The sequence below is a fragment of the Leptopilina boulardi genome, unplaced genomic scaffold (genome assembly GCF_019393585.1).
Source record: "Leptopilina boulardi isolate dan_hultmark-lab unplaced genomic scaffold, ZJU_Lbou_2.1 LbouV2_169, whole genome shotgun sequence".
Classification (NCBI taxonomy): domain Eukaryota; kingdom Metazoa; phylum Arthropoda; class Insecta; order Hymenoptera; family Figitidae; genus Leptopilina; species Leptopilina boulardi.
In genome coordinates, this window is record NW_026137717.1 from 1799059 (window position 1) to 1824182 (window position 25124).

Genomic DNA, 25124 nt, shown 5'->3' on the forward strand with positions numbered 1-25124 from the left:
AATTAATAAATATTGGAATAATATAAATATATACTGTTATCTTGTTTCATTTTGTAATTTCAGCTGTTTTTTTAGTATTTTTGACATTTAAATATTTACATCATGAATAATTTTAACGACACGTGTATATTACAAAATTTATTTCGTTAATTTTTTTTTTAATTAGAAAATCGATATTCCATAACAATTTGCCACATGGCAGTATTTAAAAAAATTATATATATTTATTTATGACAAAATTAGAAACCAATTACAATTTTACTGCAAAAAATATCACATTACAAAAAGTTTTATAAAGTTTTCGTTTTTTATTCTATTAATAATATTACATAATATTAATAAAAAAAAAAAAAAAACTATTTAGGATTCTCAAAAAGTTGAATAAAATTTAGTTTCAGTGGAAAATAATTCATCGAGTTTCTTTGCCATTTGTACCATTCGTTTTTCCGTTGGCATTTCATAATCATGCATTTCCATAACCAATACTTTTTCATTATTAATCTCCTGAAAACTCAAATTATCAATTACAAATTCAAAATCCGCTGTAACAACATAAATTAAATTTTCATCATTAAAAATACGACTAACGTCAGCAATTCCCGCACGATTTTTAATGGTAATTTTCATTAACAATGGAATTTGATTTAATGGAATATTAGAAGGCAAAAATCTTCTTGCTTCTAAACGTGCGTGTGAGGAAAATTTTTTAAATTTAGCAAATACAATATTATCTTTCTTTTCAAATGCTTCAACAAATGTTTGATACAAATCCTTATGCATTAATTCACCACGATAAATTTTCATTGGATTTGTAATTGTTATTTTCTCATCACATTGCCTTAGAGCAAGTCGATTAATTGCAGCTTCAAATCGTCTAATTACATCATTATTAGCAACTAATTTATTCATTGACTCTGAAAATAGTACATAATAATCCTCAAAACGAATATTTTGTTCGATATTTGGAAACATTTGATAATTATTAAATACTATTTCAATATTTTCCCCATGTAAATAATTATAAACATCGTGAATTTTATGTCTCGCTTCAGATAAATTGATAATTTTATCTAAATTTCGATTAAGTAGCACATCTTGAATATAAGGATGTTTTTTGATTTTAAAATCATTATAATTATAATGATATTTCATGCTATTAAATTCCCTTGCAAATGTTTCATAACTTGGAACTTCGATATTTGATTTTATATTTAGAATGTGAATTGAAAATAAATCCTCCGCTGATTGAAAAGTACAAAGTGGCGCATTTTCAGCTATTAAATTAGCGGCATTAAAAATTGATTTCATTCGTTCGGTTCGTTCAATTTTTTGTAACAAATTCCCGCTTTCGGTTTCTCTAAACAATTGCCATAGATCTTTTGACATTCCCTGATTTTCCATTTGAATATTTAGAACAAAATTATTTGATGATGTAAAAATATCCTTTATCGTAAATAATACATCATTGAATGTAATGTAATTATTTTTGAATTCCTCGTGAAATTTTGTTATATCCACAAAACCATACGGTGAATTAATTGTCAAATGATAACGTATTTCAATTTCCTCTGCAAATGGATCTATTTTTCTCCAATCAATTGTACCCGGTGGATTATTATTCAAAATTATAATATCATTGAAGAAAAATGTTTTTCCTTTTAAATTTCGCATTTTCTCAATATTATGTTGTCCTTGTATTTTTTGAGTGTACCACAATTTTCTCGGTATTAATAAAGGAAGTCCCTGTGTCAACTGAAGAGTTGCTAAATTATTAACAGCAATGCGTAGAAAATTTATTTTCTCCCCATCTAATCTTAGGGAGGGCAAACCATTTTGTTTCCACAACATTAGAATATTTACATAATCCGAATATGTTGCCTTAAGGATATTTTGATAAAATTTTGGTTCCAATTTTGGTTGATGCCGATTTCTTAATCTTTGTGAAATTAAATTTTTTACATTATTCGGATTTTGCTCCATTTCTTCGATTCTTTTTCTCTTTTCTGGAATATTGTTTTGATTTTGTTTTAATAAGTTATTATTTGTCGCAAATGAATTTGAAGTTCCCGGTTGTTCGAAATTAGTAGGGGGAATATTTTGACCCAATAAATTTGCTCTAAATGTTCCGGATAATTCAATATTTGTCATTGGAGGAATTCCTAAAAATCCCAAATTTCCCCTTAGAGTAACTTGAATTTCAGAATTATGTAATTGAGGAGAATTGTATATTAATGGATTTCCTCTAAATAAATTCAAAAATTCGGGATTAGTTAACTGTTGAAAATTATGTTCCACTGTGCTTTCTCTTGTAGTCACAGGATTTTGTTGTAATTCCTCATTTTGTGCTGCATTCAAATTTTCCGTTGGTTCTTCATTTGGTTTATTCCAATTCATTGTATTATGATAAACATGATAATTACGAATTATATTTATATCACGTCCATTGATAATCATTTCGTTTATTAAATTCCCAATCCTTTGGAGAATATCCGAATTCATTTTTAATTTACCAATTTTATCACCAGTTTTGGGATTGTATTGTTCGTAGAAACCGGATTTTTTCAAAACTGGTAGAGGAAATGAATACCCTTCAATGGTTCTTAATTCCGCAGTGTTTCCAAATGAAGTCAGGCAAGTAGGTCCAAAAAAGTTTGATCCACCTGGATAAAAGTGTCTAACAATTTCGTAACCATTACGTCTAGCTAAAACAAATGGTACCAAACCCATTTGATCATTTTGCAAATCCATATTTTGTTTGATATTCTTCAATAATGATTTTATCAACTCAACTGTATTGTGAGCAGTGGGAATATTCTTGAACCATGAAATAAAATTTCGAAATAATTTACGAAATGCATGATAACCAAAACTGCTAACATGATAAAAGAATTCAAATCCCGGATCCAGTGTTCGAAGTGAAGCTACAGTTAAATCTTTCAAAAGACTTCGATTTAGAATTTCTTTTGCAATTGTTCTAACAGCAGTTTGGAAAATTTGATTTAATACTGTAATTATTGGTAATTCGGAGATAATTCCTGCTCTTGCCAGAGTATTAGTAATTAGATATTTGTTACCAATTTCCATTGCCAAACTATTGGTGAGTCTAGCTGTATATTTTGCAACAAAACCAACAAATGGAATTAAACTAAGAACATCCATTGTACAACCAAAAGCAGATTCTGCCATTCTTCCTGCTTTTGCACTTTCAATGCAACTGTAAAATGGAATTAGAGATTTTACAAAATTTAGAAATTTCTCCCCAATTGTTTCGTCATAATAGTACTTTTTCAGATTATCTAAAAATTGTTTTGTTTTTATTTCCGCAACTCTTGCAATAAATCCTCTGTAATCTTCATTATGGTATTTGAGAGTTTGGGAAAATATTGCAATTTCCATCATTAGGGAAGAATCATTAGCAATTGCTTTAGCAAATTCACGTTCATTTCCCGTACAATTTAATAAAGCTAAAACATTTTTCTCCTGTTTAAATGCATAAAAATCATTTTTCTTATTTTTTTCCACAACTGCAAATAGAAGATAAGTATTATTATTTGCATGTCGTGGAGTTGGTGAACAATACATACAACGCTGTGGATAATCGGGAATTCGTGCTAGCATAACACTAGTTTTTTCATTAATTACTTCACCTAATTTACTATCAATTAATACATTTTCAATTGCATGCCTTTCAATTGTATTGTAAATTCTCTTGATATCTAGAAATTGTCCCTCATACGCAGTTTCCAAATCGGGAAATTTATTTATTTGGCATCGTTTAGGAAGTAATAACATTGTTAACCAAAAATAGAAAGTTTTAAAAATTTCCACATAAATTGGCGATATTTCTGCAATATTCTCATAATTACAATATAATCTCAATATTTCATAAGCATAATTTGTACGACTTCTTAGAGTATTAATTTCCCTCTCAAGTTTAAAATGTAAATTAGTGTCAATATCTTCTTGTACAATTTTTTGCACAGTGAAATTAATGTGTGAAAATAAATTTTCATAAGCTTCAATCCAAAATTCATCAGATAGGGTAAAATCAATTTTTTGAAATTTAGCCCTCTGATTGTAGGCGTAAAAAAATAATGCTGGTGTTGAAAATAATTTTAGTACCATTTCATAGTTTTCATTACTGTAATGTTGTAAATCAATTTCACGGGAGATTAGAATATATTCTTTGAACGTAATATTCGGAGTCGTTGACGATACAGATCTGACGATTTTTAAACCTACCATTGCGTATATATAATTCACTTCAATTATTCTCATGTCTTGTTCGGGTTGAGGGAAAATTGGCCAAATATGATTGTGAAAAACTTTTTGAATTGTCAATCCGTTGAGTTTGAAACTGTAATTTCCTAATGGAATATTTTTTGAACCATAATTCCCTAATGGATTATTTTTGGAACCATAATTCCCTAACGAATTATTTTTAAAACCATGATTCCGTAACGAATTATTTTTAAAACCATGATTCCGTAACGGATTATTTTTAGAACCATGATTCCGTAACGGATTATTTTTAGAACCATGATTCCTTAACGGAATATTATTAGAATCGATATTCCTGAACGGAATATTATTGGAACAATATTCCCTACTGGTGTAATTTTTCGAAAGATGTTGAAACACCGTTTTCTTAAGAACCGAGTAATTTATATTATCAGCCATGTTGATGATTTTAGCTAAATATCCATTAATGTTTCCATAGTGAGAAAATAGAGCCTCACTAATGATGTACTGATAGGTTCCATCAACGTATTTCATGTCAAGTATTTCATTTTCTTCACCACCATAGAGATCACTTCCTTTTAGTGCTATTTTTATAAGATGAATTTTTGCCTCCGATTCATTTGTCGCTTTATTTAGATACTTAAAGTAAGTATTTAAAACAGGAACAGAATGACTTCGCTCATCAAGTGTAATTAATTTCTTATTGTAGAAATACAAACCAAAAATTGTAATGTAGTGACAAACGGAAAGAAATTGAAATTCCGATGATTGTTGAATGAAGATTGATGATGTGTTGCTGTTCATACTGTGATGGTCTGTTGATTCTGAAACTGATGATCGTTTCTAAAATTAAGTAACTTTTGTCTTTAACTAAAAAAATAATGTTATTTCTAAGTTTAATTAATTTAATCACCTAATTAATTAATTTAATTTAATTACATCAATTATCTAAATAATTTAATTACTTTGGTTGACTAATTAATATAATTAATTTAAATAATGCAATTATCTAATTAAATGAATTAATTTAATTACTTTGATTACATAATTAATATAATTAATTCAATTACGTTATTAATTTAAATACATTGATTACCTAATTAATTTTATTGATTCAATTACGTTACTAATTTAATTACTTGTGATTATCTAATTAATATAATTAATTCAATTACCTATTTAAGTCAATTAATTTCATTATCTACTTAATTTAATTAATTCAATAACACAATTATTTTAATTAATTTAGTTACCTGTTTAATTTAATTAATTCAGTTACCGAATTAATCTAATTAATTCAATTACGTAGTTAATTTAATTAATTCAGTTACGTTATTAAATTAATTACTTTGATTGCACAATTTATTTAATTATATAATTAATTTGCATAATATAATTATCCTATATTAATTTAATCAACGTTATTATCTAATTATTTTAATTACTTATTTAATGCAATGCATTTAATTATCTTATTAATTTAATTAATTCAATTACCTAATTAATTTCATTTATTAAATTACATTATAAATTTTAATAATGTAATTACCTTATACTAATTCAATTGACTCAATTATCTATTTAATTGAATGAATTTAATTACCTGATTAATTTAATTAATTCAATTACTTATTTAATTCAATTAATTTAGTTACCTAATTAATTTAATTAATTCAATTACCTAATTAATTTTATTTATTTAATTACGAAATGAATTTGAATGATTTAATTACCTAATATTAATTTAACTAACTCAATTATCTGTTTAATTCAATAATTTTAATTATCTGATTAATTTAATTATTTCAGTTACCTTATTAATTTAATTCATTCAAATAGTTAATTAATTTTATTTATTTAATTACATAATCAATTTGAATAATATGTATTTATACGTTATATGAATTTAATTAATTCAGTTACCTACTTAATTTGATTCGTTTAATTACATATATAATTTAATAAGTGTAATTAATTCAATTACTTTTCTAATTTAATAAATTTAATTAATTTACTTGACTAATTAATGTTATTAATTCAAATGTCTAATTACTTTAATTTCTTTAGTTACGTAATTAATTTGAGTAATTCAATAAGATAATTATTTAAATTACCTAATTATTTTATTAAATTTCATTAATGTAATTAACTAATTAATTTAGTTGTAATTAACAAATTAATTTGGTTAATCTAATTTATTTAATTACCCAATTTAATAATTCTGTTAAATCGATCTTCAATTATTCGAAATGAATTTTATTCAACTATTTGATTAATTACCTTGAATAATTTTCTTCCTCTTTTGGTATAACAAATTTGTATGTCAAAAAATAATAAACTTTGACAAAAATATTATTTTCATCCTTTTCTTTTTTAACTTGTTATTTATTTATTCTTAATTGAAAAACTAAGTTTTATTAAAAAATTTTCAAATTCTTTTGTAATGTTATCTTTTTTCATATAATCAACTGTTGAACATTTATTTTTTTTATTCACTTTGAAGTCAAGGTTTTTGTTCACAACACATGTGTTAAATAAATTTATTGATTTTTCTATTTATCAAATGATCGATGGTAATATAAAATTTTAATATCTATTAATTTTAAATAAAATTTCTTCTACTTATTGTAATGTACATAAAGAAGGAATGGGAAATAAAAACAAACATTTAGAAGGCAAATAAAAAAAAAGTTTCTTTTTTTAATTCTTAAAGTAAGGTGTATAGTAAAAGTTGTGATTAGAAAAAATTTTTTTTAAAATTTTATTTCTCAATTTTTAACATCGGAATAAAATTTAGTATCGCTTGTCAATAGCTCATGAAGTTTTTTTGCCATTTGAATAATTCGTTTTTCCTTTGGTGTTTTATTATCATGCATTCTCATAAATAATATTTTTTGTTGATTAATTTCAATAAATTTCAATTCATCGAATACAAATTCAAAATTTGATGTAACCATATGAAAATAATGTTCTTCATTTAATGTACGACCAATTTCCACAACACCGGCATGATTTACAATTGTAATTTCAAGAAGAAATGGAACACCCGATGTTTTAGTCGCTGTATTTAATAATTTTACAATTTCTTCATCTCGTGTTTGAACAAATTTTTTAATTTTATCAAATGCAATAATATCTTTTTTTTGAAATGATTCAAAAAATTTTACCGACATATCATTAGTTATTATTTCACTGCGATAAATTTTAATTATTGGTTTTAACATTGATTCCTCTTCACATTGTCTAATACCAAGACGATTGATGGCAACTTCAAGACGTCTTAATCCATCGCTATTTTGTATTAAACGATTTTTTAAATATGAATGCAATACATAAAAATCTTCAAATCGAAGTAAATGTTCGACATTTCGTATTTTAACATAATTTTCAAATGCTTGTTCAATATTTTGAAAATGAATATTATTGTATAATTCATGAATTCTTCGTCTTGCCTCGGGCAAATCTATAATTTCATCTAAATTATAATTAAACAATACATCTTGAATGTAGGGATTATTTTCTATTTTCCAATCATTATAAGAGTGATGATATTCCATAATAGAATAATCCATTGCAAACATATCGTAACTTGGAACTTGATTTGAATTTGGATTTGTATTTAGAATGTAATTCGAAAGAAAATCCCTCGTTGTTTTAAAATTATGCAATGGTGCATTTTCCATTATAAAATTAGCAGCATTTGTAATTAATTTCATTCTTGATGATTCGACAGTCTCTACCTTTTGTAATAGTATTTCACGTTTTCGTAAATAAAAATAAAAATCTCTTGTTACAACATTTGTTCGTAGTTCAATATTTAAAATTTTATTATCAGCCGTAAAAAATGTATCCGTTATTGTAAAAAATATATCATCAAATGTAAGATAAATATTTTTAAATTCCGAATGAAAATTAGTTAAATCGACAAATCCAACGATTGAATCAATTTTCAAATGATAACGTATTTCTGTTTCCAATAGAAATGGATTTAATTTTTTCATAATAGTCGGTGATGTGGTCGTTAACATTGTAATGTCATTGAAAAAAAATTTTCTCCCCTGTAAACTGCGGAGATAATTAATAATTTTTTGACCCTTTAAAATTTGTGTATACCACAATTCTTGGGGTTTTTTTAATTGAAGATTGGAATTTAATTGTAATAGTGCTATTTCATTAACAGCAGTGCGAAGGAAATTAATTTTCACACCATCTGTTTTTATTGCTGATAAACCTTCATTTTTCCATATTGTTAGAATATCAACATATCTCGTATAGGTTGGCTCCTTAATCATCATTTTATAAAATTCGTGATCTAATTTAATTGAATGATCTTGTTTTATAAAAGTTTCTCTATTTTTGATATCGAATTTCTTATGACGATATGTTTCCATTGATTCATCAAGTTTTCGAATTTTTTGCGGAATATTTGAATTTTCATCATCTCCTGGAAGTAATTTTTTATTTTTAGAAATTTGGAAATCTCCCATTAACAATTGATTTGAATTTAGTGGCAATTTAACAGGTGGTGGTTTTTCACCAGCGTTCAAAAGATCTTTTAACGACATTGCAAATAATCGTTCACGATACAAATTGTCATCATCTAATTTCTGATTATTCAAATCTTCCCCCTCCTCCTTTGGTTTATTCCACTTTATTCTATTATGATAAACATGATAATTACGAATTATATTTATATCCCTTCCATTGATAACCATTTCGTTTATTAAATTCCCAACTCTTTGGAGAACATCATCAGAATTCATTTTTAATTTCCCTTTAATTGTTTCACCAGTTTCTGAATTGTATTGATGATAGAAACCGGATTTTTCCCTTACAACTGGTAAGGGAAATGAATATCCCTCGATGGTTCTTAATTCCGCAGTGTTTCCAAATGATTTTAAGCAAGTAGATCCAAAAAAGTTTGATCCACCGGGATAATTGTATCTAACAATTTCGTAATTACCTTTGGCTAGAACCGATGGTACTAATCCCATTGAATCGGAGATCAGATTTATGTTTCTTTCTAAATTCTTCACTAACAATTTAAATACAGTATTTTTAATTGGAGAAATATTTTTTAAATTGGTAATCATTTTTTGGAACAATTTAAAAAATACACGGAAACCAACAGTGGATACTTGATAAAATAATTCAAATCCCGGATCTATTACACGAAGTGAAGCTATCGTTAAATCTTTCAATAATCTTCGGCTTAGAATTTCCCTTGCTAGGGTTTGAATAGCAATTCGGGAAATTTGATTCAATAACGTAGCAATTGGTAATTTGGTAACTAATCCCGCTCTTGCTAGGGAATTAGTAATTAAGTACTTTTTACCAATTTCCAGTGATAAACTACCACTGAGTTTTGTTGTGTATTTTACCGCAAAACCACCAAGGGGAATTAAACTCAAAATATCCACACTACAACTAAATGTCGAACCTTCGTTATTTTTGAAACTTTCAATACAACTGTAAAATGGAATAAGAGATTTAAGAAAATTCAATAATTTCTCACCTTCCGTTTCTTCGTAATTGTAAATTTTCAAACCATCAACAAATTGTTTTGTTTTTATTTCCCCAACTCTACGAATAAATCCTCTGTAATCTTCATCACTGTATTTAAGAGTTTTGGAAAATATTGCAATTACCATTCTTAGAGATGAATCATTAGCAACTGCTTTAGCAAATTTTGATTCATTTCCTCTGTTTGTTAATAAAGACAGTGTATTATTCTCTTGTCTCAGTGCATAAAAATTAGATTTATTTTCATTTTTAATAGCAATTAAAAGATAAATTTCCTTATTTTTCTTTCGCGGCTTTGGTGAACAATAAGTACAACGTTGTGGATAGTGAGGAACTTCTGCTAACATAACAGTTGAATTTATTGTCATTTCTTTCAATAAATTACCATCAATTAATACTTTTTCAATTGCATTCATCTCAATTTTATTGTATATTTCCTCTACCATTAAAAATTGATCATTGTAAATTTTTTCCAAATCGGGAAGATCATCAATTAGACAATTATTGGGTAATAAAAGTTTTGTTATCCAAAGATAGAAGGTTTTATAAATCGCCACATAAACTGGAGAAACATTAGCATAACTTTCATAATTACAATAATCCCCAAGTATCTTAATGGCAAGAAATGTACGACTTTTTAAATTAGTGATTTCCACTTCCAATTTTTTGTATAAACTATTTTCAAGGTCCTCGTGTACAATTTGTGTCATTTTAGAATTGATGTAGGAAAATAAATTTTCATAAACTCGGGTCCAAAATTCATCAGGGGGTATTGAAACAATTTCTTGAAATTGTGACTTCTGATTGTGAGCGTAGAATAATAATGCTGGTGTTGAAAATAATTTTAATACCATTTCGTAGGTTGCGTTGCTAAAATCCTGTAAATCAATTTCGCGAGAGATTAAAATATATTCCTGGAAGGTAAGATTTGGAGACGTTGATGATATAGATCTGACGATTTTTAAACCAACCATTGCGTATATATAATTCACTTCCATTATGCTCATGTCTTGTTCGGGTTCGGGGAAAATTGCCCAAATGTGATTATCGAAAACTTTTTCAATTGTCAATCGGTTAAGCTTGAAACTGTAATTTCCTGATGGAATATTATTGTAACTGTAATTTTCTGACGGAATGTTAATGGAACTATTATTCCCTGAAGGAATATTAAGGAAACTATAATTTCCCAACGAAATATTAATAGAATTATAATTTTCTGACGAAATATTAATGGAACTATAATTCCCTGAAGGAATGATAAAGGAACTGTAATTTCCCGATGGAATATTAATGGAAGTATTATTTCCTAATGGAATATCATTGGAACCATAATTTTCTGACGGAATATAATTGGAACCGTAATTTCCTAACGGAATATTATTAGAACAATATTCCCTACTGGTGTAATTTTCCGAAAGATGCTGAAACACCTTCTCCTTAATTGCTAAATAATTTATATCATCCGCCGTGTTGATGATTTTAGCCAAATATCCATTAATGTTTCCATAGTGAGAAAATAAAGCCTCGCTAATGATGTACTGATATGTTTCATCAACGTATTTCATGTCAAGTGTTTCATTTTCTCCACCACCATAGAGATCACTTCCCTTTAGTACTTTCCTCAAAAGTTGTAATTTTGTCTCGGATTCATTTGTCGATTTATTGAGATATTCAAACAAAGTATTTAAAACAGGTACAGATTGATTTCGTTCATCAAGTGTTATTAAATCCTCATTGTAAAAATATAGTCCAAAAATAGTAATGTAGTGACAAACAGAAAGAAACTGAAAATTTGGTGATTGTTGAATGAAAATTGATGATGTGTTATCCATATTAATTTATTGTCAAATCGTAATTTTCTGATGCTGCATTTATATTCTTTCCGCCCTTTAATTCTGAAATTAAAACTTTGTATTAATTTAATTAAATAATTCATTAATTCAAATAATTGCGAGTAGTTTGAGCTAATACGTAATTATCTAATTGAATTCAATTAATTAATTTAAATACATATTAACTTAAGTTAATTGCAATTATTTATTTAATGCAATAAATTAAATCATTTTTAATAATTTTTTTTTAATGGGATATTATTTAATTTAATTAATTTAACGATTACTGGTAGTTTAATTTAATATGTAATTATCCAATTTAATTAATTTAATTAAATAATTAAGTGCTAGTAATTTATTTTAATACGTAATTATCCAATTTAATTAATTTAATTGCATATTTACTTAAACCCCTCGCAGTCATTCAATTAATTTAATAAAATAATTGATTTCGAGGAACTTATGTTAATACGTAATTATTTAATTTTATTAATTTAATTACATAAGGACTTAAAATTATCATAATCATTTAATGAAATTTATTAATTGAACTAATTAAATTACATAATTTGCATGTTAACCCCAACTAATCACAATCATTAAATCAATTTGATTAATTAAATTCATTTAATGATAGAAAATAATTTACATTAATATATACTATAGTTAATTCAATTAATTCAACTTGATAATTACATATTATCATAAACTATCCAAAACGATTTAATTAATTTAATTAATTTAATTCATTAAATACTTGAGAGTAGTTTAAATTAATATATAATTAGATTAATTAAATTAATTAAACGAGATAATTACATAATAACTTAAACTTCTCTCAATCATTTAATTAATTTAATTAATTCAATAATTCTAATATATGAAATAATTGCAAGTAGTTAAATTTAATAAGTGATTATCCAATTTAATTAATTTAATTACGTGTTAATTAAAACTCCTTGCAATCATTTGGTTAATGTAATTAAATTAATTTAATGATAACGAGTAGTTGAAATTAATGTACAATTATTTAATATAATTAATTTAAACAATTAATTAATTAAGAGTACTTTTTTATATTAATATGTCATTAACTAATTTAACTAAATTAATTAATTTAATTACTTAATCTAATCGCAATCATTTAATTAATTTAATAAATTTAATCCTTTTGTGTAATTAATTAACTAACTAAATTAATTTAACGATTGTGAGTAGTAATATGTACTTATCTAATTAAATCAATTTAATTAATCAAATGATTGCAAGAAGTTGTGTTAATATATAATTATTTAATTAAATTAAATAATTAATTCAATTACATAATTACATATTAACATAAGCTACTCGCAATTATGTTATGAATTTAATTAATTAAATTAATTTAATGATTGCGAGTAGTTTATGTCAAAGCGTGTAATTATCTAATTTAATTAATGTAATTAATTTAATCAACTAAAGTAATTGAATTTTGTAAATTAATTAAATTAATTACATTAATAAATCAATTAAATTAATTTAATTATATCAATAATTAACTCATAAATTAATAAAACCAGAAATTTTTTTTTTATTTTACAATAAATATTTCTCGCTTACCAACAAATACCATATAAGTAAAAAAAATGAATTTGACAAAAATTATATTATGCCATCTACTTATTACTACCGTTATTGATTTGTTAATACAGGGAAAAAAAATTTAATTTATATTCGACTGTATTAAAAATTTCGCTATAATGATTTATCGTTTAATTTCTGTATACTCAGTTGTTTATTAATTAATCGAGATTTATTTCTAAACTAATTCTATATTCAGTACAGATATATTATTTTAATTAAACGATTAAATAAGTTACGAAAGTTTGATGGAAATAAATTATCCATTACATTTTCCACATGATATAATTTTTAAATAATTGATTTATTAAATCAGAAATTAAATAACTGAAATAAAATCACTGAACTGAGAACTAAATATAGGTTAAAATAAAGAAAATTTATTATGGATATTTTATTAAATTTATTAGTTATTATATTAAAAATTATAAAATTTGATGACGAAATTTTTTTTTAACAATTTTAATAATACTCCTTTTTTAATTCTAATAACTACAATTATATAATTAACATTCAATATTTAAATTAATTTTCAGATGGTCGTTAATTAGATTTAAATGTTAAAAAAAAAATATTTTATCTATTCATTATAATAAAATTATAATTGTTTGTAATTATTTAATTTTTTCTATTTAATTAATTGAAATATTAATCCAAAATTCGAATAATATCGGAATAAAATTTAGTTTCAGTCGCAAATAATTCATTAAGCCTCTTTGTCATATCAACCATTCGTTTTTCTTTTGGACTTCCATTATCGTGCATTTTTATAACTAATATATTTTGATTGTGAATTTTTTTATATCTAACATCATCCAATATATATTCAAAATTTGATGTAACTGCATAAAAAGAATTTTCATTAATAATACGACTAACATCAACAACGCCCGCTTGATTTTCAATTGTAATTTCCATTAATATGGGAATACTTAACGATTTGCTAGCTTCATTTAAACAATTAACTTCAACAATATCACGATGTAATGAAAATTTTCTAAATTTATCAAATATAATATTATCATTTTTTTTCAATACTTCGAAAAATTTTACCGACGTTTCCTTAGTAATAAATTCAAAACGATAGAGTTTAATTGTTTTCATAATAAATTTCTCATCATCACATTGTCTTAGACCAAGTCGTGTAATTGCAGCCTCCAAACGTCTCATTCCATCATTATTCAATAATAATCTATTTTTAATGTGTGAATATAAAACATAATAATCTTCAAATCGTAAATACGATTCAACATTTTCAATTTTACGATAATTTTCAAATGCCTCTTCAATATTTTGAATATGAATATTATCATAAATAACATGAATTTTTTGTCGTGCTTCCGATAAATCGATAATTTCATCTAAATTTTGTCTAAACAATACATCTTGTATATAACGATGATTATCAATTTTCCAATTAGAATACTTTCCAAGAAATGACAATTTTTTTAAATCCTCAGCAAGCATATCGTAAGTGGGAACTAATTTCGAAATCGAATGCTGATTTATATTCAAAATGTAACTCGAAAGAAATTCCTTTGATGTTCTAATAGTATGTAATAGTACATTTTCAGTGATAAAATTAGCAGCTTTTGTAATTTTATTCATTCTCATTGTTCCAATAATTTCTTGACTTTTTAATAAATAATAAATATCCCTCTCTCTTAATTGTCGCCAGGTATTTTTTGTCATATCACAATTTTTTAATTGAACATTAAGAACTTTATTATTAGCAGTGAAAAATGTATCAGTTACGATAAAAAATGTATCACTAAATGTTATATAATTATGTTTTAATGATTTATGAAAATTTGTTAAATCCACAAATCCATAGGACGAATCTGTTGTTAAATGATAACGTACTTCTATTTCTAAATGATGATGCACTATACTTCTTGTTGTCAAAGGACCTGGTGGTTTATTTCTCAATAAAGTAATATCGTTGAAAAAAAATGTTCTCCCTTTTAAATTTCTTATGGAATTAATTATACTTTGTCCAATTACTGTTGAAGTATACCAAAGTTTAATTTGTTTCTTTAGAGGAATTCCTGTATCCAATTGAAATATTGCCAATTTATTTACAACAGTTTGTAATAAATTTAATTTCTCCTTTTCCTTTTTGATATTTAATAAACCATTTTTTTTTAATTCTATCAGAATATCTGTATATATTGTATAGGTTGGTTCCCTAATGACAGTTTTATAAAAATCAGGATTGACATTTTTAAATTTTTCCGTAATTCCAGGAATATTATCAAAATTTTGTATTTTCTCCTGAAAATCTTCATTTGTTTTTTTTAAATCAATTTTTGAATTTTGTAAATATGTTTCTTGATTTTTAACTTTTTCATTTCTTTTGAAATTCATTGCATTGAATTTTTTATGATAATACGAAAAAGTTTCTTCTGTTTCTAATTTCCGTTTCCTATGCGGAACAGTTAAATCCAATATTTCATTTGGCATAAAGGATTTTTGTTGTTTTGGATTTAGTGGATTTTCAGGTTGAGACTGAGACGATGTGTGACTTTTTAAATTCTTGTTAAATTCTCCCTTAACTAAAGGAGGATCAAATGTTTGTAAAACGGATTCTGTTTCAACACCTCTTGATGTTCCCGGAAGTTCGGATTGTGAAACAAGTAAATTGTGATCAACTATATTTCCCCTCAAAGTACCGGTAAATTCAACGTTTCCAATTTGAGGAAAATTCAAGGGAATTCCTTCAATATTACCACGTAAAGTAATTTGAATCTCGGAAATTTGATTCTGAACTGGATTTTCATCTGTATTTAGAGGATTTTGAAGTGATTCTAAATTTGATCCTTCGATCTGATTTACTTCCTTTGGTTTATTCCACTTTATCGTATTATGATAAACATGATAATTACGAATTATATTTACATCCCTTCCATTGATAACCATTTCGTTTATTAAATTCCCAACCCTTTGGAGAATATCCGAATTCATTTTTAATTTACCAATTTTATCACCAGTTTTCGGATTGTATTGTTGATAGAAACCGGATTTTTCCCTCACAACTGGTAGGGGAAATGAATATCCCTCGATGGTTCTTAATTCCGCAGTGTTTCCAAATGATTTTAGGCAGGTAGGTCCAAAAAAATGCGATCCACCTGGATAATGGTATCTAACAATTTCGTAACTGTTACGTTTGGCTAGAACCACTGGTACCAATCCCATTGAATCGGTGATCAGATTTATGTTTCTTTCTAAATTTTTCACTAATGATTTGATAAAAACCAGGGTATTTTGAACGAAGTGAATGTTTTCGAAACTTGTAATTATATTTTGAAATAGTTGACGAAATGTTTGAAATCCAAATCTGCTAAAATGGTAAATAAATTCAAATCCAGGATCAATTGTTCGAAGGAACGCTACAGTTAAATCTTTCAAAAGACTTCGAGTTAGAATTTCCTTTGCAATTGTTTTACCAGCAGTTTGGGAAATTTGATTCAAAACTGTAATTATTGGTAATTTGGTAATTCCTGTTCTTGCCAAAGTATTAGTGATTAGATATTTGTTACCAATTTCCACTGCGAAACTATTGGTGAGCCTAGCTGTATATTTTGCAGCAAAACCAGCAAATGGAATTAGACTAAGAACATCCATTGTACAACTAAATGCGGATTCGGCCATTTTGCCAGCTTTTCCACTTTCAATGCAACTGTAAAATGGAATTAGAGATTTTACAAAATTTAGAAATTTCTCCCCAATTGTTTCGTCATAATAGTACTTTTTCAGATTATCTAAAAATTGTTTTGTTTTTATTTCCGCAACTCTTGCAATAAATTCTCTGTAATCTTCATTACGGTATTTGAGAGTTCGGGAAAATACTGCAATTTCCATCTTTAGAGAAGAATCATTAGCAACTGCTTTAGCAAAATTTTGTTCGTTTCCTCTGTTTGTTAATAAAGAAAGAGTATTATTCTCCTGTCTCAAAGCGTAAAATTCGGATTTTTCTTTTTCTACAGCGAACATAAGATATATATCATTGTTTGCCTTTCGTGGAATTGGTGAACATAAATTGCAACCCTGCTGATAATCGGGAATTCGTGCAAACATAACAGTGGAATTTAATGTAATTTCCTCCACTAATTTACTATCAACTAATACTTTTTCAATTCCATTTCTTTCAATTTCGTTGTAAATCTCCTCAATCTCACTAAATTGATCTTCGTATTCCTTTTCTAAATCGGGAAGTAAATTTGTATAACACTGTTCGGGAAGGATAGATTTTGTCATCCAATGATAGCAGGTTTTATAAATTTCCAAATAAACTGGAGATACTTGTCCAATATTTTCATAATCACAATATAATCTAAGTATATTTGCAGCAATAATTGTTCGACTTTTTAGAGTATTCATTTCATTTTCAAGTTTGTAGTGAAGACTATTTTCTATTTTCTTTGTTACAATTTGTTTCATAGTGAAACTAATGTGGGTGAATAAATTTTCATAAGCTTCGATCCAAAATTTATCAGTTAGGTTAAAAACATCTATTTTTTGGAATTTAGCCTTCTGATTGTAGGCGTAGAAAAATAATGCTGGAGTTGAGAATAAGTTTAGTACCATTTCGTAGGTTTCGTTGCTGAAATCTTGTAAATCAATCTCGCGGGATATTAAAATATATTCCTGGAAGGTAAGATTCGGAGATGTTGATGATACAGATTTGATAATTTTTAAACCAACCATTGCGTATATATAATTTAGATCCATTATGCTCATGTCTTGTTCAGGTTGGGGAAAAATTGGCCAAATGTGATTATCGAAAACTTTTTGTATTGTCAATCCATTAAGTTTGGAATTGTAATTTGCTGGTGGAATGTTATTGGAACTATAATTTCTTGACAAAATATTAATTGAACTATAATTCCCTAAAGGAGTATTAAAGGAACTGTAATTACCTAACGGAATATTAATGGAACTATAATTTCCCAACGGAATATTAATAGAACTATAATTTCCTAATCGAATTTCATTGGTACCATAATTCCCTAACGGAATACCATTGAAACAATATTCCCTACTTGTATAATTTTCCGAAAGATGCTGAAACACCTTCCCCTTAAAAACCGAGTAATTTATATCATCCACCACGTTGATGATTTTAGCCAAATATCCATTAATGTTACCATAGTGAGAAAATAGAGCCTTACTAATGATGTACTGATATGTTTCATCAACATATTTCATGTCAAGTGTTTCATTTTCTCCACCACCGTAGAGATCACTTCCTTTTAATACTTTTTTTAGAAGATAAAATTTAGCCTCGGATTCATTTGTCGATTTATTGAGATATTCAAACAAAGTATTTAAAACGGGTACAGATTGATTTCGTTTATCAAGTGTAATTAAATCCTCATTGTAAAAATATAGTCCAAAAATAGTAATGTAGTGACAAACAGAAAGAAACTGGAAATTTGGTGATTGTTGAATGAAAATTGATGATGTGTTATCCATATTAATTTGTTGTCAAATCGTAATTTTCTAATGCTGCATTTATATTCTTTCCGCCGTTTAACTCTGAAATTAATTATTTATATTAATTTGTTGAATTTTAATAATTTAATGATTGCGAGTAGTTATAATACGTAATTATCTAATTTAATTCAATTAATTAATTTAAATATATATATTAACATAAGTTAATTTCAATTGTTTATTTAATTTAATAAATTAAATAATTTTTAGTAGTTTATTTTAATGGGATATTATCTAATTTAATTAATTTAACAATTACTGGTAGTTTAATTTTATATGTAATTATTCAATTTAATTAATTTTAATTAAATAATTAATTGTTAGAAACATATGTTAACACGTAATTATTTTATTTAATTACACATTAACTTAAAATTTTCGCTATCATTTAATTAAATTAATTAGTTTAATTAATTAAATTACATAATTGCATATTAACCCCAACTACTCGCAATCATTAAATTAATTTAATTAATTAAATTCATTTAATAATTGAAAATAATATATACTTAAGTTAATTAAATTAATTAAACTAGATAATTACATATTAACATAAACTACCCACAATGGTTTAATAAATTTAATTAATTAAATTTATTAAGTAATTGAGAGTAGTTTAAATTAATACCTATATAATTAGGTTAATTAAATTAAATAAACCAAATAATTACATATTAATTAAAACTCCTCGCAATCATTTAATTAATTTAATTAATTAATTCCCATTAATTCTGAAATTAATCATTTAATTAATTTGTTTAATTTAATATGTAATTATCTAATTTACAATAATTTAGTTAAATAATTAATTGCAAGAAATTTATGCTAATATGTAATTATTTAATTTAATTAATTTAATGATTGCGAGAAGCAAAAAATTTTCTTTACCATGTATAAATTTCTCCTTTCGGCAGCAAATATAATATTTCAAATTAAAAATTTACTTTGACAAAAATTATCCCTTGCCTTTTGATTTTATTGATTGTCAATTGATTTTTGATCTGTTGTGTTTTAAAAAAAAAAGATTTAGTTTTTATTTTATAAAAAATACCATATTTACTGTTTTTTTTTTTTTTTGTATATTCAGTTGTACATTGATATATATTTATTTTAACGTTTATTGACACCTAAAATATTTTAATCAGTACACGTGTATTTAATACTATTATATTATTAAAATTAAATTCTAATAAATCTTAAAGTACAATAGTCAAATTATTAGTATCTTAAAAATTAATGCGTTTTAAAATGAAATGAAATGAAGAAAATTGTTAAATAAACATTTTAAGGAAGCGAAAATAAATAAAATATGTCAAATTTTTTTTTCTGCATTTTTAATGTATAATTATTTTTATTACATTGTCACATTAGTTTATTAGTCTGGAAAATTTTTTTTCGTGTATGTCGTGACATTTTAATAAATTTTGCATATAAACTGCGTGAATTTATAATTAATTATAATAATACTCTATAACTGTATTTATAAAATTAGATTTTTATTATAATTTCCCTGATTTAATTATAATTACAAACTAATGAAATAAAATTAATTAATTAGAAAATAATTACAAATGAAATAATTAGAAATTAATTACAAATTAATGAAATAAAATTAATTACAAAATAAATGAAACAAAAATGAAAAAAAAATATATATATTAATCTGAAATTTCAATGACATCGGAATAAAATTTCGTATCAGTGGAAAATAATTCATGTAATTTCTTTGACATTTGAATCATACGTTTTTCAGTTGAAATTTTCGTATTATCATGCATTCGCATAATTAAAATATCCTCATTGAGAATTTTACTATGACTCCAATCGTCAAATACAAATTCAAAATCCGATGTAACAATATGTACTAAATGATTGTCTTTTAAAAATTGACTAACATCCGTAACGCCAGCACGATTATTTAATGTAACTTCAATAATTAACGAAACAAACGAAGGGGAATCAATTTGATTTAAACAATTTACTAATACAATATCGCGATGTGGTGAAAATTTTTTAAATTTATCAAATGCAACAATATTATCTTTACGCAATGATTCAATAAGTTTTTCAGACATTTCTTTTGTTATTAATTCACCACGATAGAGTGTTATTGGTTTTTTAATTAATTCCTCATCACATTGTCTAATACCAAGTCGATTTATGGCAACTTCAAAACGTCTTATTCCATTTTTATTCATAACAAATTTATTATTAATCAATGAATGTAAAACATAATAATCTTCAAATCGAAAATATCTATTGACATTTGGTATTTTTTGATAATTTTCAAAAGTAATTTCAATATTTTCAAAATAAATTTCATCATAAACATCATCAATTCTTCGTTTTGCTTCCTTTAATTCAATGGTTTCATCTAAATTATAATTTATTAACACATCTTGAATATGGGGATTATTTTCAATTTTCCAATTAGTATAAGAATAATGATACATCATTGAATTTACATCCTCGGCAAACATTTTATAAGTTGGAACAAAATTATCATTATTTAATTTTATTGCTAAAATATAATTGGAGAGAAATTTTTTTACACTTGTAAATGTACAAAGTGGCGTATTTTCTGTTATTAAATCAGCGGCATTGTCAATTGCCTTCATTCGTTCAGTTTTGGTAATATCTCCAATTAATAAATTCTTCATATCTAATTTTCTATGTCTTTTCCATAAATCGATGGAAATTTCCTGATTTACTAATTCAATATTTAGTACCTTATTATTAGCAGTGAAAAATGTATCCTTTACAGTAAATAGCACATCATTGAATGTAATATAATTATTTTTGAATTCATCATGAAAATTGCTTAAATCTAAAAATCCATTTGATGATAAAATTTTAATATGATAACGTACTTCAAATTCACTATGAAATTGATGCCAATTATTAAATTCCAATGGACCCGGTGGTTTATTTTTCAATAATGTGATATCGTTGAAAAAAAATGATTTACCTTTTAAATTTTTCATAAAATCAATATTATTCCTTCCTTTTATTGTTTGGGTGTACCATAATTTTTTTGGTATTTCCATTGGAAATGATTGTTCCAAATGAAGAAGAGTTAATTTATTAATAGCAGTGCGTAAAAAATTTATTTTTCCCTCTATTTTTAATGTGGATAATCCATTTTTTTGCCAATCAAAAAGAATTTCGACGTATTTTAAATATATTGGTTCCTTTAGGAGAGTTTGATAAAATTTTGGATTTAGTATCGTTACAAACGTCGATGGTTGAGAAATTATTTTTACTTCGGTAATGAGAAATTTTTTCCCTTCTCCACTGGTTGGTTCTTCTAATTTTCGTTTATTTGCCGAAGTTTTCAAATTATTTTTCACATCAGAATTTGAATTTTTAATTTTCCAATTCACCGGCGGTGGTGATTCGGCAAAATCAGAGAGCGTTTTAACAGATGGTGGTGGCTTTTCACCGGTATTTAGAAGATCCTTCAGTGTCATTGAATACAAATCAAAATTGGATTTTGTTTCTTTTGACGTTTCCGATTGATCGAAATTGTCACCTTCATTATTTGATGTTCCCTCTTCTTGAAATTCATTAACGGAATTTTGAATTGTTTCCCGATTTGGATTTACCTCAGCAGGTGGATTCCAATTTATTCTATTATGATAAACATGATAATTATGAATTATATTTACATCACGTCCATTGATAATCATTTCGTTTATTAAATTCCCAACTCTTTGGAGAACATCATTAGAATTCATTTTTAAATTATCAATTGTACCACCAGTTTTTGGATTATATTGTTTGTAGAAACCTGATTTTTCCCTCACAACTGGTAGGGTAAATGAATATCCCTCAATGCTTCTTAATTCTGCAGTATTTCCTAAAGATTTTAGGCAAGTGGGTCCAAAAAAATGCGATCCACCTGGATAGAGGTATCTAACAATTTCGTAATCGTTACTTTTGGCTAGAATCACTGGTACCAATCCACTATCATCGGAAATAAGCCTCATTTTTAATTTTAAATTTCTCATTAACGATTTCACAAAAACAAGGGTATTTTGCAAAAAGGGAATATTACGAAAATTTGTTATCATATTTCGGAATACTTTACGAAATACATGAAATCCAAATCTAGTTATCTGATATGATAATTCAAAACCCGGATCTATAGTTCGAAGAGAAGCTATCGTTAAATCTTTTAACATTTGTTTGGTCAAAATCTCTTTAGCTACACTTTGAACGATCATTTGGGAAATTTGTCTAAACGTAGTAACTAAAGGTAGCTTTATATTAACCGCTCTGAGAAGTGAATTAGTGATTAGATACTTTTCTCCAATTTCCACTATTAAATTACTAACTGTAGTTGTGTATTTGGCAGCAAATGCAATTATTGGAATCAGTGTAAATATATCCATAGTGCAACTAAATCCAGCCGCTATTAAATTGTCCCCTTTTATATTTTCAATACAACTGTAAAATGGAATAAGTGATTTGACAAAATTTAAAAATTTCTCCCCTAATGTTTCGTCATAATAGTACATTTTTAATTTATTTAAAAATAATGCCGTTTTTATGTCAGCGACCCTTTTGATAAACACCTCTCTATCCTCATTGTAGTATTTCAAATTTTTAGCAAACACTGCAATTTCCATTTTTAACGATGAATCATTAGCAACAGCTTTGGCAAACTCCTGTTCATTTCCTCTGTTTCTTAACAAAGATAGAGTATTATTTTCTTGTTTAAAAGCATAAAAATTAATTTCCTCATTTTTTTTCACAGCAAATAAAAGATAAATATTTGTATTTATCATCCGAGGTATAGGAGCACAATACATGCAATGCATACGATAATCAGGAACACGTGCTAACATTATACTAACCTCCGTGTAATTTTCTATTATTTTACTGTCAATTAAAACTTTTTCAATTGCATTTCTTTCAATTTTATTATATATTTCCTCAACATTTAAAAATTGATCGTAATAAATTTTCTCCAAATCGGGAAGATCAGAATGACAATCATTGGGTAATAAAAGTTTTGTTATCCAAAGATATAAAGTTTTATAAATAGCCACATAAATATGCGGTACTTTCATATAATTCTCATAATTACAATATAAATGTAATATCTCAGAGGCAATGAATGTACGACTTTTTAGTAAATTAATTTTTTTCTCCAATTGATAATGTAGACTTGTTTTTAATTCCTCGCGTACAATACGACGCATTGTGAATGTAATATGAGTGAATAAATTTTCATAAGCTTCAATCCAAAATTCATTAGTTAGATTAGAATCTATTTTTTGAAATTTTTCCTTCTTATTGTGAGCGTAAAAAAATAATGCCGACGTTGAGAATAATTTTAATATCATTTCATAAGTTTCATTATGATAATCGTGTAAATCAATTTCGCGGGCTATTAAAATATATTCTTGAAATGTGAGATTCGATACGTCGGATAGAGATCTAACAATTTTTAAACCAACCATTGCGTATATATAATTCACTTCCATTATATTTGTATCTTGTTCGGGTTCGGGAAATATTGACCAAATGTAATTGTAAAAAATTTGTTTAATTGTTAAAATACTGAATTTTGAACTATAATTTTTCGGAGAAATATTATTGAAATCAATTCCTAAAGAATTATTATAAGTTTTCGTCGAATAATTATTGAAACAAAATTCTCTACTTTCGTAATTTTTCAAAAAATGTCGAAACACTTTTTCCCTAAGAGCTAAATAATTCAAATTATCAGCAACGTTAATTATTTTTGCCAAATAACCATTAATATTTCCATAGTGAGAAAATAGAGCCTTACTAATGATGTACTGATATGTTTCATCAACGTATTTCATGTCAAGTGTTTCATTTTCTCCACCACCATAAAGATCACTTCCTTTTAATACTTTCCTAAGTAATTGAAGTTTCGCCTTGGATTCATTTTTCGATTTATTTAAATACTCGAACAAAGTATTTAAAATAAAAATCGTATCACTTTGCTTTTCAAATGTAATTAAATTTTTGTTATAAAAATAGAGACCAAAAATATTAATATAGTGACAAACGGAAAGAAATTGAAAATTTGATGACTGTTGAATAAAAACTGATGTATTGCTATTCATCCTTTAATTTATGTTCCAGTTTTTTTCTTCCTCGTTGAAAACTGAAACTAAATTTTTCGTTTTTTAATTTTCCAAAAAGTAAATAAATAAATATATATAAAAGTAAATAAAGCGAAAATATTTTTTTCAAAAAACAATTTTAAATATTTAATTTAAATTTTTACCACGTATGTTAACTTTACACCAAAAAAAAATTCTTCTCTTTTTTATTTGACTTATTATTAATCTGTTATCAATAGAAAAGTGAATTGATTTTTTTTTAATTTTTCTTAAAAAAACATTCTAGGTATTTTATTATTATTATTAT

The 25124-nt window shown here is 25.4% G+C and overlaps 4 protein-coding genes across 4 annotated transcripts; all 4 read right to left on the reverse strand.

Annotated features, from left to right (window-relative positions):
* Positions 1 to 369: 369 nt before the first annotated feature.
* LOC127277591 (uncharacterized) lies at positions 370 to 6721 on the reverse strand. The gene is made up of 2 exons (XM_051298845.1): positions 6523 to 6721; positions 370 to 5072 (listed from the first exon to the last, which is right to left on the reverse strand). The coding sequence occupies exon 2, from the start codon at positions 5044 to 5046 to the stop codon at positions 370 to 372; it is 4677 nt and encodes a 1558-aa protein (XP_051154802.1). The 5' UTR covers positions 5047 to 5072; positions 6523 to 6721.
* A 189-nt stretch (positions 6722 to 6910) lies between these two features.
* On the reverse strand, positions 6911 to 13264 carry LOC127277435 (uncharacterized). Its single transcript, XM_051298543.1, has 2 exons — positions 13197 to 13264; positions 6911 to 11660 (listed from the first exon to the last, which is right to left on the reverse strand). Exon 2 carries the CDS (start codon positions 11595 to 11597, stop codon positions 7011 to 7013), a length of 4587 nt encoding a protein of 1528 aa, XP_051154500.1. The 5' UTR covers positions 11598 to 11660; positions 13197 to 13264; the 3' UTR covers positions 6911 to 7010.
* Positions 13265 to 13710: 446 nt separating this feature from the next.
* LOC127277436 (uncharacterized) lies at positions 13711 to 19712 on the reverse strand. The gene is made up of 2 exons (XM_051298544.1): positions 19602 to 19712; positions 13711 to 18755 (listed from the first exon to the last, which is right to left on the reverse strand). Exon 2 carries the CDS (start codon positions 18690 to 18692, stop codon positions 13866 to 13868), a length of 4827 nt encoding a protein of 1608 aa, XP_051154501.1. The 5' UTR covers positions 18693 to 18755; positions 19602 to 19712; the 3' UTR covers positions 13711 to 13865.
* A 476-nt stretch (positions 19713 to 20188) lies between these two features.
* Positions 20189 to 25038, reverse strand: LOC127277455 (uncharacterized). The gene is made up of 2 exons (XM_051298578.1): positions 24982 to 25038; positions 20189 to 24864 (listed from the first exon to the last, which is right to left on the reverse strand). The coding sequence occupies exon 2, from the start codon at positions 24815 to 24817 to the stop codon at positions 20372 to 20374; it is 4446 nt and encodes a 1481-aa protein (XP_051154535.1). The 5' UTR covers positions 24818 to 24864; positions 24982 to 25038; the 3' UTR covers positions 20189 to 20371.
* Positions 25039 to 25124: the final 86 nt, after the last annotated feature.

Coding starts and splice junctions, on each gene's coding strand:
- LOC127277455 (XM_051298578.1), bottom strand. CDS start 24,817: ATGAATAGCAATACATCAGTTTTTATTCAACAGTCATCAAATTTTCAA.
- LOC127277591 (XM_051298845.1), bottom strand. CDS start 5,046: ATGAACAGCAACACATCATCAATCTTCATTCAACAATCATCGGAATTT.
- LOC127277435 (XM_051298543.1), bottom strand. CDS start 11,597: ATGGATAACACATCATCAATTTTCATTCAACAATCACCAAATTTTCAG.
- LOC127277436 (XM_051298544.1), bottom strand. CDS start 18,692: ATGGATAACACATCATCAATTTTCATTCAACAATCACCAAATTTCCAG.